Source organism: Hylaeus volcanicus, chromosome 6 (assembly GCF_026283585.1).
Source record: "Hylaeus volcanicus isolate JK05 chromosome 6, UHH_iyHylVolc1.0_haploid, whole genome shotgun sequence".
Taxonomy (NCBI): domain Eukaryota; kingdom Metazoa; phylum Arthropoda; class Insecta; order Hymenoptera; family Colletidae; genus Hylaeus; species Hylaeus volcanicus.
In genome coordinates, this window is record NC_071981.1 from 23,754,625 (window position 1) to 23,772,604 (window position 17,980).

At 33.4% G+C, this 17,980-nt stretch overlaps 3 protein-coding genes across 10 annotated transcripts; 1 reads left to right on the forward strand and 2 right to left on the reverse strand.

Annotated features, from left to right (window-relative positions):
- Positions 1-34: 34 nt before the first annotated feature.
- Positions 35-3,620, forward strand: LOC128878719 (tRNA methyltransferase 10 homolog A). Of its 4 annotated transcripts, none has more exons than XM_054127171.1 (6): positions 47-348; positions 452-650; positions 787-1,096; positions 1,203-1,349; positions 1,406-1,511; positions 1,591-3,620. In XM_054127171.1, exons 1-6 carry the CDS (start codon positions 315-317, stop codon positions 1,791-1,793), a joined length of 999 nt encoding a protein of 332 aa, XP_053983146.1. In that variant the 5' UTR covers positions 47-314; the 3' UTR covers positions 1,794-3,620. The 4 variants fall into 4 exon arrangements, with proteins under 4 accessions (XP_053983148.1, XP_053983146.1, XP_053983145.1 ...); XM_054127170.1 differs by having other exon boundaries at positions 54-348; positions 1,570-3,620; XM_054127173.1 differs by lacking the exon at positions 1,203-1,349 and having other exon boundaries at positions 35-348.
- Positions 2,603-10,602, reverse strand: LOC128878718 (uncharacterized). Of its 4 annotated transcripts, none has more exons than XM_054127168.1 (7): positions 10,498-10,602; positions 5,845-6,160; positions 4,733-4,858; positions 4,538-4,634; positions 4,305-4,455; positions 4,063-4,191; positions 2,603-3,960 (listed from the first exon to the last, which is right to left on the reverse strand). In XM_054127168.1, exons 2-7 carry the CDS (start codon positions 6,081-6,083, stop codon positions 3,680-3,682), a joined length of 1,023 nt encoding a protein of 340 aa, XP_053983143.1. In that variant the 5' UTR covers positions 6,084-6,160; positions 10,498-10,602; the 3' UTR covers positions 2,603-3,679. The 4 variants fall into 4 exon arrangements, with proteins under 4 accessions (XP_053983143.1, XP_053983144.1, XP_053983141.1 ...); XM_054127169.1 differs by lacking the exon at positions 10,498-10,602 and adding an exon at positions 6,556-6,734 and having other exon boundaries at positions 2,603-3,933; XM_054127166.1 differs by lacking the exon at positions 10,498-10,602 and adding an exon at positions 6,556-6,726.
- Positions 10,603-10,900: 298 nt separating this feature from the next.
- LOC128878713 (integrin beta-PS) lies at positions 10,901-16,642 on the reverse strand. Of its 2 annotated transcripts, none has more exons than XM_054127158.1 (10): positions 16,462-16,642; positions 15,255-15,420; positions 14,892-15,189; positions 14,588-14,816; positions 14,428-14,512; positions 13,706-14,353; positions 13,177-13,488; positions 12,873-13,073; positions 12,296-12,799; positions 10,901-12,218 (listed from the first exon to the last, which is right to left on the reverse strand). In XM_054127158.1, exons 2-10 carry the CDS (start codon positions 15,417-15,419, stop codon positions 12,153-12,155), a joined length of 2,508 nt encoding a protein of 835 aa, XP_053983133.1. In that variant the 5' UTR covers position 15,420; positions 16,462-16,642; the 3' UTR covers positions 10,901-12,152. The 2 variants fall into 2 exon arrangements, with proteins under 2 accessions (XP_053983133.1, XP_053983134.1); XM_054127159.1 differs by lacking the exon at positions 16,462-16,642 and adding an exon at positions 16,293-16,443.
- Positions 16,643-17,980: the final 1,338 nt, after the last annotated feature.

Consider the following 17,980-nt stretch of genomic DNA (forward strand, 5'->3'; position numbering starts at 1 on the left):
TAATGCTCACTTAGCTGCTCAGTGAGCGGTGGCCATTCTGGGAGCACCCAATTTCTTAATTCAAATTTTATATTACACGTTACAATCTATTTTTGAAAAATAGATCTATACATTTCAGTCAATGACAGTCATAAAAATACAGACGATATAGAGTTGTAATTATTTACAAAAAACAACTATCTTTGAACTTAATTTTTATCTTTGCTGTTTGAGAAAAATATAGCATACCAAACCAAAACCACTTCTACATACAAAACAATTAATGCGAAAGTTCGTCATTAGTTTATCTTGATTTATCCCGCTATAAACATAATATGAGCTCACCTTTGAACTCACCTGTCCCTGCTGGTATGGTCTGATAATGCGTGTATCGCAGTGTATTGTAAACAGATAACTCCCATAACCCCCTGAATATAAGCATCGTGCTTCTTATTTATTTACGAATTTTTAGTAAGGAACATGGAAAACGAAAAGTACACAAATAATATTGAAACATCTGAAACGAACACAGAATCCACGAATATTTGTGATAAGGAAACTTGTCATGATGCTAATCAAAAATTATCGGAATTAAATCCGAATATGAGTAAACGTCAGCTGAAAAAAGTAAAGAAAAGAGAAAAATGGTTGGAACGAAAGGATGAGAAAAGGTTTATTTTTCGATACTTTAATAAATATGTAGAAATACGTTAATTTCATCACATAATTGTAACTTTGTGTAAATTAGACAATGATTATAGATATTGCAATAACGAAACTACTAATGAAAATGGTTCTGTTTCAAAGATTAAAAGAACGAGAAAAAGCAAGACGAAAACGTGCATTTGCTCGTGCAAACAATATAGACCTTGGACCATCTAGGAAAGCATTGAAAAGAAGTACAATGGCAGATAGTAGTTGTAAAGTTGGAGTGACTATAGATATGTCTTTTGATGATCTAATGATTGACAAGGATATTGCAAAATTAACTAAACAGATATTAAGATGTTATACCTTGAATAGAAGGGCTGTCGCGCCGATGCAATTTTCTCTTACCAGATTTGATGGAAAGTCAAGGAGTCACATGCAGAAGCATAATGGATATGAACATTGGGATGTATGTAATGTTTTTCAATGTACTTACTAGTTCATTAGGACATTTACATGTTCTACTGGTAGATTACTGGTAAGTTCTACTGGTAAAATACTGGTATATTTTATAGGTAAAATTTTACACAGAATCATATTTGGATGTTTATCCGAAAGAGAAAATTGTGTATCTCACTAGCGAATCAGAAGTCATTATCGATCATCTGGAACATGATTGTGTGTATGTTATAGGTGGTCTTGTTGATCATAATAGTCATAAGGTAAGCTAGGTCTTTCAATTTGTATAAATCTTCTTATATACTATTTACATTTTTAGGGGCTCTGTCATAAGGTAGCTGTACAGGCTGGAGTAAGGCACGGCCGATTACCTCTAGACAAATTCTTACAAATGAAAGCTAGAAAGGTTTTAACTGTTGATCATGGTAAGCCTAATCTACATATAAAATTAATAATCCAATATAATGCACACAAATTTTTCAGTGTTCGAAATTTTGCTTAAAGTTAGCGAAGGAAGAACATGGCAAGAAGCATTTTTACAAGTGTTACCAGAAAGAAAAAATGCTCAACCCATTGTATCCTTAGAAGAAAGTAAAGGCACACCAAATACTTGTAATAAAGAAGAAATTGTTTGTCATACAAATGGTATAGTAGACACCAAAGTGAAAATTAATGATATTGAAAACACAGATCATATATGTAAATGATAACATTGTGTTGTAGACACAAAAGTCAATATAATATTGCATTGTACATAGTTGTAACTGTTGTTACAAATTGAATTTAACTTCCTTGGTATTGCATAATGCAAAATTTCGTATCAGAAGATTCTTTCATTTTTATAATTTTCTATTGTTATTGTCACATTACATATATCTATTAATGCAGTATGTTTTTTAAAAGAACATATGTTTATATTGATTAATGTATACATATACGTATATTGCTATTAATAAATAACATCTAAATGCAAAGAATTTTAATAAGGAAATGTAACTTTACTTTTAAATAAATCGTGTATTACGCGTACATAAAAATGTATAAGGGATTTAGAGTGAAGTAATAGTATGAATTTATACATTAAGTAATTTAAATAAATTAAAGATGTTTGTTTTATTGAAGGTAATTATAACAGATTTACTTTAAACATGATATCTCTTATGCAGAAGAAAAATAGGAGGTTAAACAAAAATTTCATATATTAATCAATTTTTCTCAAATTTTGCAAAAAAGTTTTCAAAATATTCTATATTTTTGTACTATTTGTTTATATACTTCACTTACATTGACAACTTTAATACCAGTATAATTCTATTATCATGACTAGAAAATTGTTATTCGATTATTTCGAAACAGAATGAACCAACAGAACTAATTAATTTAATTTTATCCTTAATAATTTTAGTTTTAATTATTGATACATATTGAAACTTATTTTTATGCTTCGTATTCAAATAAAGTGAAAACGTACAATTTTTGCAAAATTTGGGTAAAACTGATCAAATGCTTCGAAATATTAATGTAAACTTTTGTGTGCATGTATTATTAGTAAAACTATATTTACATAAGTGGTATCATTTTTAATAGTAATTTTACAGGAAAAATGTTTTAATTTTGCCTGAAGGTAGTACTGCTTCCTGATTCACGTTTTTTGGTTATCACTGTGAAATTTTAGTGTCATTTGCAATTGTCATAATCAATTGTTTTAGTTTAAATTCAATCAGAGTTTAATTATGAGATCTTCGTAATAAATAAAATATTTAATTTATATTTTGTTTTGTATATGAATCGATCTGGAAAATGGTAAAATCACATCTGAGTATTTATGAAATATGAAAAACTGTTTTCAAATAGATCAACGTCTTACGTGATTTTTACAATATCAAAAACAGAGCTGATATTTACTATAACAATTTGTAATCGTTTCGTACCTGCTGTACACTGGATATCGTAATTTTTAACTTCTTATTTAGAATTTACAGGTAGTAAATTCTAATATATATACATATACAAAACGATTTCCGTTCATGAAGGTCAAAGCGATATTTAAATTGACAAAATATCTTATTTAATTGATTTCTTTTCAACATTTTTTTTATGATACCCGAATTTTTTATATACACCAAAAATTTCGTACACGTACTACAGATATACTTAATTCGTCTGTATATCACCAAAAATAAAAAGTAGGGTGGTAGATTTCCATTTCCGCGTATAATATGTACAACATCGTAAGTATACTTTAATATAAGTATACACCAAGATAAGTAACTACTGAGAAGCTATCATTCGCACATAATCAAAAAAATCTCTAGTTCTAATCATACAGATTTTCGAAGCAGTTGGGAATCTAATAAAATAATTGACGTTCTTTGATTAGAAATAAATACTTTTCTCCAATAGTAGTAACAAGAATATCATCGTACAATTTCGCATAAATATTCACACGGTAAATTGAAGCAGGTTACTAAAATTTATGCAAAATAATTACTTTACCTAAACCATTGTCCAAATAAAGTGTATTTAAAATGATCGGTTGCGTTTAATTCTAGTCTGCATAATAATAACTTCACAGTTCACATGTCTGCAACTCTCATGCAACATCTAAATCATCGACTTCTTGACTATCAATTATTTCAAATTCGCTACTGCTCTCATCACTATGACTAATTAATTTTTTTGATAAGAGTGGTTCAAGTTCTGCTTCTTCTTCAGAAGATGATCCTTTCTCAAAATGACCACTTTGAAATTTAATACCGTCCACATCAGTTTCTTCAGCACTAAGTTCTAATTCAGAAACCTCTACACCGTCGGTACTTCCATCTTCGTGCGATGGCATTTTTAGACCTATAAGGTCTTCATCGTTAAAGAATTCTGTAGTCAAAAAACTTACTTATTTCCTTAGAATGATTAATAATAATAATAAAAAGATGATAATCTCTTTTGAAATAAGCTAATAAAGATAATAGATCATACCATTTTGAGCATCAGATAATACGCTTGTTGGTGTAGGAGATTGATCCCCTGATTCTCCTGCTCTTGTAAGAACCTGAAGATTGTCTTCGGTCACTGCTGGTAAAAATTCTTCAATTTCACTATCCCACTCTGCACAAAGAAATTTTTGGATTATCATGATCATTATGTATCTTAATATTAATAGCATTGTTACATTGTTAGCAAACTCAGGACCTTTTGATACTTAACGAGATATTAGTTACCTTTGTGTGGTACAATCTTATTAGGTAGCTTAAATAACAATGCGGGACCAAGTAGAATGCTCATGCATATCGTATATGCAAGAAGTATACCATTTATGGTACGACCAATAATCCATAGGCCCAAAGAGAGAGAACATGCAGCAGTGCAAAACTGAAACAAATAAGTATTAACAATATTTAAGTTTCTTATTTCTGTTTACATTATATGAAATATCCAATCAATGGAACTTTACCACTCCTGGTTGATCTTTCCTCAACTGCTTTAAACTATGAATCACTGATTTCACTTTTTTCCCTATCTTTTCAATTTGTTCTATTTTTGCACAGGATCTATGGACATATTATTCGTATTATTCAAACTCATTTCAATGTGTAAACATAATTACTTAAATTCTGCTAAGCATAATTATTTAGATTCTGTTACTGACGTAGTTGTGTCCGATGCTCTGTTCTCTTTTTGAACTTGGGCTTCTAATGTGCTGTAACAGAGGACTACGACCAGCACAGCACTGCTGGCTGCTGCAAAGCCACGGACCTCGAGTACGATAATTCCCCTGAAAGGTGTACATAGACATTAATTAATACCAAAAGCATGATAATTTTTAAAGTTGAAGTTTTGTTGAAATTGAAATCATATTTTTTAATTAAATAACTATAACTAATAATAACATATAGAAGGATTATTATCGAATAAGGTATACGAATAGGAATCATTTTTTAAGTATAAATTTTTTAATTACAAGTTTGGTAAGAAAATTGACGTGTTAACAGGAACACGGTAATCTTCAATCGCGCGATTATACTTTTTAATTATCAACATGCACTGCCATCTAGGATAGCACTATGGATCTGGTGGGAAAATATGCTGGGAAGATGCAATTCATTCGACAAAGGAAACACGAAATGTCATGAATAAATGCAATCGTGGAAAAAAGGACGGCTTTAAATTGTACTGATTGTATCAATGAAAACCCATCAATGACCATTTTTATCAACTTATGTCTATAGTACGTGTAAATAACGTCATATGATCGACGTTTATCAATTCGCTTATTGCGAAGAAACACGTACAGGGAAACGCGAAGGATCGTAGCTCTCAACTATCTAGTGTTATTTACAACTGACATCAAATGCCGAAACACACGCTTCGACAAACCTTGACCCAGAAGGCGGATTATTCGCAAAGCATTAGAAGACAGCTGTTCCTATTAACGCGCGACACTTTCTTCGATGCACGAAATTCTTATTCGAGTATTCCTACTATTTAAACTGCTTTCGTAAAATAAAACACTTAGAAATTCTGAACGTTCAATTATACAATAAAAAAGTATATAAGCATATATCGCTCTTTGTTTAGCGACTGTGTTTAATGCTGCGATTTTTGTGCTTCGTTCAGGCAAAAGCAATGTTATGTTACGTATATCATTTTAACGCACGATAGAGAAACTATAATCGCGAAATATGAATCTAGTTTCGCAGATAAGTTGTAACGCTATAGCCGAGAAATGACGCACAGTGGTCCCATGGTAGACGAACTCACCAAAACAGTATGTTGAACACGATGACGACGGAGATACTGTTCACGGAATTCTCCCAAAGAAGGACACTTTCCAGTATGCTACAGAACCGCTTCGGGGCTTCTAAATTGCATCCGACATTCCGATACTGTCCAACCTCGACGGGTTTACCCTCGTCCTCTACGGCCACCTCGCTTGTATCGCGAGGTGACGCGTTTCTCATCCATCGAAAATAACATGCCACTCTCGAAAGCCGTTCCATGACAGTTCCAGGTCGATGTTGACTGCTTTTGTCGTCCTAATTCCCGTTCTCCTTTGGCATGGTACACCCTCGGAAGACTGTGCGGGAGTATTTTTAGCGCGTGACAACGAGTAAGAGTTTTGAGAACGAACGAGCAACCGCGGGGGTTTCTTCTGCTTTGCCTCGAAGAACGAAGCGAGAAGGGGATATAGAGAGGGAAATACGACGGGCAGGTAGAAGCGAGAAGAAAGAACGGAAAGTGAGAGGGACAGAAACGAATATAAACGAAAGGATAGAGACTGAAGACTGTGACGAAGACTGACAGAGAACGAGCGATTAGAACGCCTAAGAAATGGAGAGGGAACGAACCACGGAGAAAGAGACGACCGACGAGAAAGAGGGAGAGAATAACAAAGTCGACCAGGGAAAAGATAGAGATAGACTGTACACCCTCGCGCTATACCGCGTTCGCCCTTCTCGATTTCGCGAATACCTTCTTCCGAGTCGTGGGCTTCTTTTGTCTCTTCTTATCGTTTGTTTGCTTTTTTTTTTCGGCAAACACCAGTCGGTATCCTGTTAACGTTGTGTCTCTTACCGTGCTACTTGGTTCGGTGCTACTGACGTACGTACGCGCTCGAGAGCTATTCCATACCCTACCTTCGCCTACCGACACACGTGACACTCGCGACACGAGACGCCGTCGAACAGCGCACAACGTGCAATAGAACTGCGTAAATTCTTAAATTTTACTCGTGTTGACAGTGTCTGATACGGTACTATATCTCCTATATATACTGAATGATTCAATTTTTAACAGACAACGTAGTAGACGCAACGCGTGCCTTGAAAAATCACCGATAGTTCGGTTTCGTACGAAATTTTCGCTTCAGGCATCGTTAGATCGAAATTACATTGAAAAATATACAGGGAGGTGATTTGAAACAATTTTTTCCTTAGCGAAAATGTTGTCCGAGGCTTCGTTATGGGGTCATTTCACTGTGAACGCGCAAAAAAAAAGCATATTTTCAATAATTTTGTTCTCAGGAACTATTGCATAAATAATTAAGAAATGTAAATAAGAAATTTTTTTTTTGGTAAAAAATATTTCGTCATTTATTTACAAAATAATATGCATGTGTGCAAAAGAAAAAAAGTTATCCGTTGGCGCAGGTGATTTTGGCCTTTTTTTTCTTTTGCACACATGCATATTATTTTGTAAATAAATGACGAAATATATTTTACCAAAAAAAAATTTTTTATTTACTTTCTTTAATCATACCTTTAAGGAGGAAAAACATTCATTTAATTTTATGCAATAGTTCTTGAGAAAAAAATTATTGAAAATATGCTTTTTTTGTGCGTTCACAGTGAAACGCCCCCTTAAGAGAAAACGCCGACCAATCAGAGCGCGCGTATACTGTTGGAGCGGCCGCGGTAGCGAAGGCTACGTGCTAAGCGGCCGTGTCAATGTCCTTCGTTCGATGCACGTCGAGTCACTTGTTCGCGTATGAGCGCGGCCGCTAGCGCGTAGACTTCGCCACCGCGGCCGCTTCAACGGTATACGCGCGCCCTGATTGGTCAGTGTTTTCCGTTAATACAGGGTGTTCCAAAAATGTTGTAACACCTTGAAAGAGGTGGTTCGGGAGGTGATTTGAAACAACTTTTTCCTTAGCGAAAATGTTGTCCGAGGTTTCGTTAAGAAGATATTAACGGAAAACCGCGACCAATCAGAGCGCGCGTATACCGTTGGAGCGACTAGGCGTCCGCGCTCATACGCTACCGCGGCCGCTCCAACGGTATTCTATTCTCTCAACTGCTAAAAGGTGGTTATTAACAACGATTGGTAATTAAAATGATGTAGTGTGTCGAACGGTTTCACTTGTCTCGAATGTTTCGAAGCGAATTGTCGAATAGTTTTGAGCGAAACGAAACGACATAATGCAACATAATGTAAAAGAAACAAAAACAAATTACAGTCTATTGATGTTCGGACTGTTAGGAATCGGTGAATTGTGGAGGTCAATTTATATAAACTCGTGTTGTAGAAGCGGGGACGGCGCAAGGCAGGTTCAGCGCGTTCGTCGGAACCCGGCCCCGCGTTTTAAAAGGCCCCGCGGTCTACGAAAATTACTGAATTAAAAGGCACCGATTTTGATTACCTTTTACAGATTGATGATACCATTAACAAATGGAAGCAATTTCTGCCGAGATGCAAGACATTTTTTTAGTAGCGATGATTAAATTGAAAGGAGTGACAAAAATCATAAAAGTATTATTATTTAATATTCAGCTTATACAAAATATATAGCATTTGTATTGGGCTGTCTGGAAAGTCCATGCCGATTTTTAGTAGGCGGTACAGGTCTGAATATGTCAGAATAGCTGAAAACAAATAACATGTGTACACTCCTTAAAAGGTGCAAAGATTGTGGAACAAAATGGTACATATATCATTCAATAAATATGCATCAATATTCAATTATATATGTCTTTGAATTTTTCTTAAAAGTAGGCATGAACTTTCCGGACAACCCAATAAATAAATAATTCCTCGTTGTAAAATTGAAGTGTAGGATTTGAATGTGAATTCAGGCTCCGCAAAATTTTTGAACTCGGCCCCGGAAAAGGTCACGCCGGCCCTGTGTAGAAGTCAAGTAGCTGTGTGCAGTATGCACGGCATCGAGTGAACTTCTGTTTAATTTTTGAGTTACCGAGGATTCATGAACTGGGATAGAGTTTCGATTTATATATAGATGCCTCATTGTATCGCGAAGCTTTATAACAAGTCTTTATAACAAAACATTTCGCATACATTTTTAATAGCATTGTATGTTATACAAGGTTACTGTTTACCTTTTTGCTGTACACAAGTTTCAAGTTTTTTCAACTGCGCGAAGGTAAATATCATTGACGTCTGGCGATTAAAGCGACATACCGTGATTAATGGTTTTAATTATCTTGGTTTTCTTTTATTTTTTTAAATTGAATTTTTGTACAATTCAGTTTTATTCTTTAACGTAGAGGAATAAGACTTGTAGGATTTCGGTGTGCTCCTCGAAATTATCAAAGAAATTAATAAAAATCTTTATTTAACTGTACCTAGGTGTGTTTTTCAAAATCGATAAGCATTATCAATTTTAATTTCCCGACAGTTATAACAGAAGGGAGTATTGCTATCGGTCAACACTTGACCTCATTGGATCTTTTGCATTTTTTAATGTTTTCGAGTGCTCTGAGTTAAAAAATGAAAAACTACACTGCGAAAGTAGTACGATAATTTTGCTAGGTTTTGTTACGACGGTACGCGAAGGATGTTTGCCCGCTTTTATTACGCGTTAGTATTTTTGATTATTGACAAGCAATGAACTTCAGTGAATGATAGCGAAAGGAAACGTTATCGTCTTATTCAGAGATAGCTCGATTTCAATTCACTTTATAAAATTCGATACATATAGAATGGAATGAACTTATAAACAGGAAAATGTTCCAGCTACAGGTCAACGACGCCAACTTGTTTTTTTCATCGTGCCTTTCGAATGGTATTACACCATTGCCGTAATACTGTAGTTAAATTCTGTCCGGATAATAGCCCCTCTGCTCTATTCGTTCTTCTGATCATTTCATTCTACTAAATCGCGCGAGGTCGTGCTGTTTCAGGTTTTCACTTTTACCATATCAGTAACGTTAGAAATGGTTTGGGCGCCCTGTTCTTGTAAACTAGGATTCACGCGTACATAGAATCATCTATGTAGACTCCTATTGTTTATCAGTTTATTTCCATATATGGCATTGGAAACTAGTGAAATTTCTTAAAAATAGTTAATTCCGCGAATAATTTTGTACATGGAATTAAGGAAACTTCGGTAGAACATTCACGTATCACAATTTAACAAATTAAAGATTCTGACATTAAAAGGTTAAGGATATTCTACGAGCGACTATATCTTTCCACAATTTAGCGAATTCTCAATCGAGTTGTATGATTGCATAAATTGCTTTATCACTTCGTGAGTCGATAAGTGGTATCTTTAAATCCACGTAGACAAATCATCTTTGTTGTTTTTGTGTCCATATAATGTTATATGAAATTACCGCGAAAGAATTAATAATTGATTCGTTGGTTCGTACGACAAATTACGTAACGTACTATTAGGAAATATACAATTATTTTTAGCAACGAGAAGTCAATTTCGATCGAATTTGTTATTGAATTTCTTAATTTTTATATTACATATTTCAGCTGTAATATTACGTTTTCGTTTAAGTTATTAGAATTTATTAGTAACGACATCGTTTATAAATTATCTGGAATATTCTTACACGAATATGGTTAATTACATGTAGTTTGTATACATTTTATTTTTGTTATATTTATCTTTATATTATTTGTTTGCAATTATAAGACTACCGTTACGATATTATGCACTTTACATACCGTAGATTCTCGCTAAAGATAAAACTTGAACCGGATGCTGTCCACGTGGAAATTTAGCTTGTCGTGCAAAATCACGCTGTTTATCGGAAAATTGCTAGTGCAACACGTCATTGCACTACGCTCTAGTCGTGCGGCCAATTTTACACGCAAATTGTCTTCAGATGAACTGTATCGATAATCAAGTTTATGGGAAAATATAACGATATAGATAAAAGATGTTATTAACTTTCGATAATCAAATAAAATAGGAAAAACAGATACAGACTTCTATTCCATACTTTTTATTTTTTTTATATGAAAAAGAAAGCACTGTTGAATCATTGTAATTGATTTAGTTTATTAAGTACACGCATATAGAAGTAGTTTATTTATGAGAACAAGGTTACAAAAATGAGTGTATAAATGCGCGCACAAAAATATATTATCAACATATGATGATACAATGTTTTATGTGTGTTATCTTACAGTGAGATCGTAAGATAAGCTGATACTCTTTTGTCATTTTTCTGATAGTTTATTTTTAAATATTTAAATAAGAGTAAAATATAAAAGTTATAAATCACATCTTATTAATATAATTAAATCTGATTAATGCGATACATTACAAAAGTATTGCGTTAATTTTTAAATACATTCTGAATATTGATTTAAGTCACTTTAAAGTATTGCGTTAATTTTTTAATAATTGCAAGCATGTCTATTATTTATAATATTGGACACAGGCAACAAAATTTAGTGGCCTCTCATCTATATAATATCTTATATAACTAAACAAAAAACGTAGCATCTATCATTTTTAACAGTTGTAAAATGATTTATACTTATTACTATGCGTTTTGTTATTTTATACATTTATACAATTTCCTACATACATTTTCAAATCATTACAAAATGTAAAACATGTGTTAGAACAGGGAAGACATAAGACGAAAACAATCGATCACCGTTCCTTAAAGTACATCTGTAAATATGTAGTTTTTTAGGTCTTGCAATATCACATATTTAATGTGCCTTATTTGTATTTCTAATTTCAAATATACTAGCGTATGAAAAATCTCAATAAACACATGTAAAAAAAAAAAAGAACGAATTAATCGAGCCCAAGGTATCAGATCAATGAGTGTAGATAAAGTCCACAACGAGATTATGATTCCTCATAAATTCCTCATTAAAAAAGGTAACTAAAATTGATATAAACATTTTTGTTGCAAGACAAAGGCACTTGTATGTAAAATGCATGGTAAGATAAATTGTAAATCTTAAAAATGTTATGTTACCGTACTTCCATGCAAATATTCAATCTTACATTGCAGTTTTGCATTTTATAGAAATTATTATCCCTTGTATATAAATTACATCTGCACACACATGCACACGCACTCATACATAGCAGTCTAAGTTATATGGCAGTATTATAATATCGTACTTAACGAATAAGTTGATATAACTTCATACTACATTAATTTCCATTAAATACTTACGAGTTACAATGTTACAAACTATCTTATTTACTCCTAAAGCTTCTTTTGATGCGTGATAAAGTATATTGTTTGTTGTTTAAATATTAACCAGTTTAAAATTTATATAAAAAACACAATTTACTGCAATGTAATAGTTCCGCATTCTCTATTGAATAGAGATCACTTTTACAGCTCTCATTTTCCAGCATAGGTTGGATTTTTAAACGTTGACGTGGCTTGTTTATAGATTGGATTTTCTCCCTATTAAAAAATATTTACAATAAAAGACTTGTAATATATTTATATCTGATTGAAAAAAAGATGTTTAAAATGCTTACCGTATCCCATTTAGCCATCATTCTCTCTCTTTCAAACCTTGCAAATTCTCTTCTATCATGTATAGTCGTCAATAATTTCCACAAAAGTAATAATGCGAGGCCGATTAAAACAATTGCCGCTATTACACCTAATACTATGCCCAGCATATAGACTTGCGGTGGACATTCTCTTTCTTTTTGTGCTCGTACTTTCAAGCAATTTGTTTCGTTATAATAATAAACAAAATTATATTTACAGTCATCTACGTCTATACCAGAACACGGCTCTTCGTCTTTATCAACATCTGGAATAACAGTCTCGACTGGTTCAGGAACAAACTCTTTACAATTCTTTGCACATTCTTCTTTGTCACTATAATTTCCAGTGCCATACATTTGGCACAATACACAGTTCTTCAATTCTTCGCAGCGACTAGGGCAAGTGGGACATTTATTGCAATGTTTACCAGAGTATCGTATATTTCCTTCTTCGTGACAGTAACATTCACCACATATACAATCTCCCTATAAAAGAGGAGTAATAGAAATTAACAGTAAGATATAACGAAATGTTTGTAAATGATAATATTAAACTTACATGTCCTGAACACAATATTCCACTTGTCGTTCCTCGTGCAATGCAAGTTTCGTTAGAAGATTTACAACTGCAAGATGGTCCAGTCCATCCAGCGTCGCAGATACATTGTCCACATTCGCATGTTCCATGATTAGAGCATAAGCGATTTTGATCTCGGTCACACGAGAAATTATCACATTCGCAAAAGTGACCTGATATCACCTGCAAAAAAACAAACAAAAGAAAAACAGTTAAATTTATGAATATTATATATCCAATGTTCAAAAAAGTTAAGTTTATGCATTAGAATTATATATATATTTACTTCATCCGGATTGTCTCTTTCTTCGCACTCGCACTGACCACACGCGCAAGTTCCTCTTCCTGAACAATCTACGAGAGAAGTATTATCAGGCCTACAGGACTGGAAATGTTTATCAAATCCTGTCATTTCATGATGAGGGCTGCATTCACAGCGTTTTCCAAAGAATCCATCGTAACATTCGCAAACGCCGCATTTTAGAGTTCCCACGCCATTGCATTCTGGTGATTTTGGTTCGTACATAAGACCTTCCCGTTCACACTCGCAGTCGCATAACATTTCCAGATTTACAGTAAGAGTCTCATTAATACCAACCTAAAAAATATTAATACACTTAGATGCTATTCCAGTTTCTGATTTTAAACATAAGCGAAATTAAATATTCATACAGCAAGTTCCCGAATTATGCCAATTCGTAGATACGCGGTTATACCCATGGTCTACATTCTTCTTAAAGGCTTATACGAAAAGCTTCAGAACGCATTGAAGACATAGGTCGGGAGTTTACTGTATACAAATATCCTATTCTTACTGGATAAATATCAAATTTCTGTTTCCATTCTGATCTATTTTCCGGACAATTCGTGACTTCAATTTCTGCAATAAATTCGACTTTTGTTCCAACTTTTAGTCCATCACATTTCGAAGTCTCGATGAGTGGTCCGTTACCCAAACACTTTGAAAAATATTTTACTTTCACGGCACTGCTGGCCGTATCTTTCATTTCGACAGAACTTGAAATTGCATCGTATTGTTCTCGAATTAATTCTACAACGTTACTCGAGTCGTCCGACAGTTTGCCAGCAAAAGATCCTTCTACGTGTTTAGTCAGTCTTTTGTATACATTTATTTGTTCTTCGGTGACAGCCCATATAATATTAATAGCATTCTGTTTAACTTTCAAATTAATCTGTGAAATGCTTGGGTAGTCTTGTAAGGATGAATGAGTGTAGAGACCAGTATAATCTAAATGACATTCGCCATCGTTTGGCTTTACAATTCCACCCAGTTTACCATCACCTGCATAATGAAAACCAGCATCCGTAGAAAATACCAATAATCTACGTGCTTTTTCACGCCAACCAATTTGTCCTCTACAAACTATAGCTTGCATTATCGCATCAAATCCTCCTTCTGGTGCATCCAAGTTCCCAGACACTGAAGCATTTCGCACTAAATTCTGCATAATTCAAACAAATAAGTACTAGCTTTTACAAAAATAAGTGATAAAAAATAAAGTTATTAGGTACTAACTGCAAAATGACTAGTGTCTTGAGACAATGTCATAATATTTTTATATCCATATGGTGCTGCACATCCATCACATGGTTCTATCAGCCTAAAATACAAAAAAGATGTTAAATTTATTATTAAATAATATGTAATATTATAATTGCAGGATATAAAAACTTACGACTTTGGCATTGTATTAACATAAGGCATTACAACTTTATCAACAAAGCTGCCAAAGCCTAATCGAAAGTTACTCGTAATTTTACTCATACTTTCTACTAAAAGTTGACCTAAATCTGACAATTTCTTTTTATCATCTTCCATCGATTTACTCAGATCCATAAGGTAATACAGATCAACAGGATAATCTTCTGCTTGTGAGTAAGCAAAGGTCATTCTGTGTGCTTCACCTGAAAGTATCAAAATTTTAGATGATATATTTTATTAAAATTCATTTAAACTACATCAGAATAGTAATAACTCACTTATTCTTAGTTTTAAATTAACTTCTTGTGGCCAAAGTTGCACAGCTTCTTGTCTTCTGCCACTGCTGCTGCTACTACTACTTTCTCTGTTGGACTGTGAACTAGAGCTAAACGAGCTAGAATTTGAATATGAATACTCATAGCCACTGGCACCACCACTCGTATAGCCACCTTTTGTTAAATTGTAATGTCTTATCATACTGAAAAGATTATCTGGGTTCCACGTGTATTCTCCTGGACATGTTGCAAATATTTTGGTATTTATATTTGGTAGGAAGCACCGCTTTTCTGAGAATTTCTACAAGAAAAATAAAATAAATCATATGAATTTATTCATATTACATTTATAAAAATAATACTTACTGGTGCAGCACACCATGCACAATGTGGTGTTTGTATGCATTCATGGCACGTTTGCTTGCTAATGCAAGGATTCATTCCTGTCAATCTTTCTGGAGGAGGATAATTTGCCTCTGCTAGTGATGCGACGATCGCTATCAGTATGATCCATCCCGAACTGCTGAACATTCTGTATACATAAACATAAAATTAAGTATTGTTTCAATCCTTTTAACACTATTGAAATAGTAATATGTCTACAAAACAAATATTATAGATTAAGCTAAAATAAAATACATTTTCATGACAAAAAAGATAATAATTCACTTTTAAAACAATCACAATATATACACAAAATTTATATTATGTATTTATCAAGAACTCATTGAATCATAATTATGTTGAAGAAACATTTTCAGAAACTGAAGAAACAAATATGAGATCATGTTCCTGTAATTGTTGACTCATCGAATTCTTAAATTATACATGGTCAATACCTATTTTTATTCTTTAAGAAAAAAAGGAAGCATTAAACACAAATAATCGTGATTTACATAGGAAATAAAAATAAATTAATAAAATTAATAGATTAAATTGGGACAAACCTGTATCATCATTTATAAATATACTGCAAACTTTACGAGGGAGACTATTCTTAAATGACTAGGTCAACCTGTCACCTCATTTTAGTATTTTACACACAATTATACACGAAAATATAATTAAACTATCTTATTTTTCCAATAAAATAAAGTAAACAAGATTTCTACCCAAATATTTAATTCGTACACTCAGATAGTGAATCCACTTATTTTTGTGTTAAACATAGATTGTTTGTTACAAGAAAAAGAAAAACCGTAGAAAATGCGAAAAACATTTAAATAAAAGCGTAATTAATTGTTTCCCAAACGAAGGAATAAAATGTAATCGAGGTGCGGCTATGCAAGATCTCCCACGCTTTAATGTACAACGTAACGAACATTTCTAGTTTCATCGAAACAAATTTGTAACTTGGCAAGTTTCAAAAAAATGTTAAACATATATTTGAATCTTATTCGATACCTGTGAAATGTAATTATCCACAGCGAAAGACAGGTCGCTTATTCATTCACGAAGATGCCGTCATCTTTATATTTACAAAATGCTATCACTTTGCAAACGAGGAGGCGAACGTTAAAACGATGAAGAATAAACAAAAAAAACAGCTAAACGAGAAACATCGAGGGCTTACGTTTTCTTTCAAAAGGTCCTGTTTCGATCTGCTATTAGAACATTACAAGTTTGACCAATGTTTTCTTGTTACTTGAATCACCATAAAAGGTAACCCATCAAACCCATGCACCCCACAAACAACTTCGTCTACAGAATCGCGATGGACTCACACGAACTTTCCGATGCTCTCTGATTCCTATTGGACGTATAACGTGAACTAACGCGCAACAGACGAGAAACTCTTCGTAAATAAACGAAACGTAACTACAGCGTTAGCGCTCCATGTATTTGATTAACGAACTACTTTCCAAAATGTCCGAATGATGGGAAATTTTGAATTTCATTCGGATCTTCATATGGTTATTCTATGTTCTGCAGGATTCTGGTACGTTTACAGGGTGCCCCAAAAATGTTGTAACACCTTGAATGGGGTGGTTCAGGAGGTGATTTGAAATAACTTTTTCCTTAACGAAAATGTTATCCGAGGTTTCGTTATGGAGATATTAAGCGAAAACCCCGACCAATCAGAGCGCGAGTATGCCGGTTGAGCGTAGGCTACGCGCTAAGTGGCCGCGCTCATACGCTACCGCGAGCGCTCCATCGGCATACTCGCGTTCTGATTGGTCAGTGTTTTCCGTTAATATCTCCTTAACGAAACCTCGGACAACATTTTCGCTAAGAAAAAAGTTGTTTCAAATCACCTTCCGAACCACCCCTTTCAACGACTTTCAATGAAAAATAGACTTTTTTAATCAATATTATATCTTCTGAAAGATCGAGATCCTTCTACATCCTTCCACTGTTATGGCGATGTCAAAGAATACGATTCTATGACTACGAAACATCATTTGAAAAAACGATAGATGCTTTTATCTATTCTAATAAGCTTATAATGTCTTGAATACGTCTGTCGAATACTATAACGAAATTCGAATGATGTTAGAGAGGTTAGAAGCAGTTAGAAGTGTATAGAATGCGCGCATGACTTGCAGTGAACTTTAATTGCGTTCTTCTCGAAACTTCGGCTTCAGAAAATGGCTTCCATGATATCTAATAAAATAATCTGCTAATTAACGTGAAATTTTATAATTTTATACGCATCCCTTTATAGCTTGTACTGTAATTACAAGTATACGTGTACCATACTTTCCAAAAGTAACACATTAAAAAACAACAAATTTATTAGTGACATTTATCATACTTAACAGTATACTGTTATTTAATATTCTAATGGACAAAGTTGTTCAAGTAGACCTTGAAATATAATTTCATTTTATAATTCAGATTGTAATTTTTATTGAATGAAATAATGCATCGAAAGTTTGTCACTTTTTATTCGTCGTTTGCGATTTTCATTCAAATCAAAATTTTGGTTATCTCTGCATTAAAATAAGCGTACGAAATACACTGTATCCAATCTCGCATTAAATAAGATAAGTAATGATTGGTATTTTCATATAAATCATGTTTTATTAGTGAGCAAATAGGATTATTAAATAATATTGTAGTAGAGGATCGTTTCCAATGAACTACCACCC

Coding starts and splice junctions, on each gene's coding strand:
- LOC128878719 (XM_054127170.1), top strand. CDS start 315: ATGAGCTCACCTTTGAACTCACCTGTCCCTGCTG. Junction 349..451: donor GAACTCACCTGTCCCTGCTG/GTATGGTCTGAT, acceptor ACGAATTTTTAG/TAAGGAACATGGAAAACGAA. Junction 1,097..1,202: donor ATGGATATGAACATTGGGAT/GTATGTAATGTT, acceptor TATATTTTATAG/GTAAAATTTTACACAGAATC.
- LOC128878718 (XM_054127168.1), bottom strand. CDS start 6,083: ATGGAACGGCTTTCGAGAGTGGCATGTTATTTTCGATGGATGAGAAAC. Junction 4,859..5,844: donor GTGTTCAACATACTGTTTTG/GTGAGTTCGTCT, acceptor TACACCTTTCAG/GGGAATTATCGTACTCGAGG. Junction 3,961..4,062: donor ATTATCTGATGCTCAAAATG/GTATGATCTATT, acceptor TTTTGACTACAG/AATTCTTTAACGATGAAGAC.
- LOC128878713 (XM_054127158.1), bottom strand. CDS start 15,419: ATGTTCAGCAGTTCGGGATGGATCATACTGATAGCGATCGTCGCATCA. Junction 14,354..14,427: donor AAGACACTAGTCATTTTGCA/GTTAGTACCTAA, acceptor TGAATTATGCAG/AATTTAGTGCGAAATGCTTC. Junction 13,489..13,705: donor AGAAATTTGATATTTATCCA/GTAAGAATAGGA, acceptor AATATTTTTTAG/GTTGGTATTAATGAGACTCT.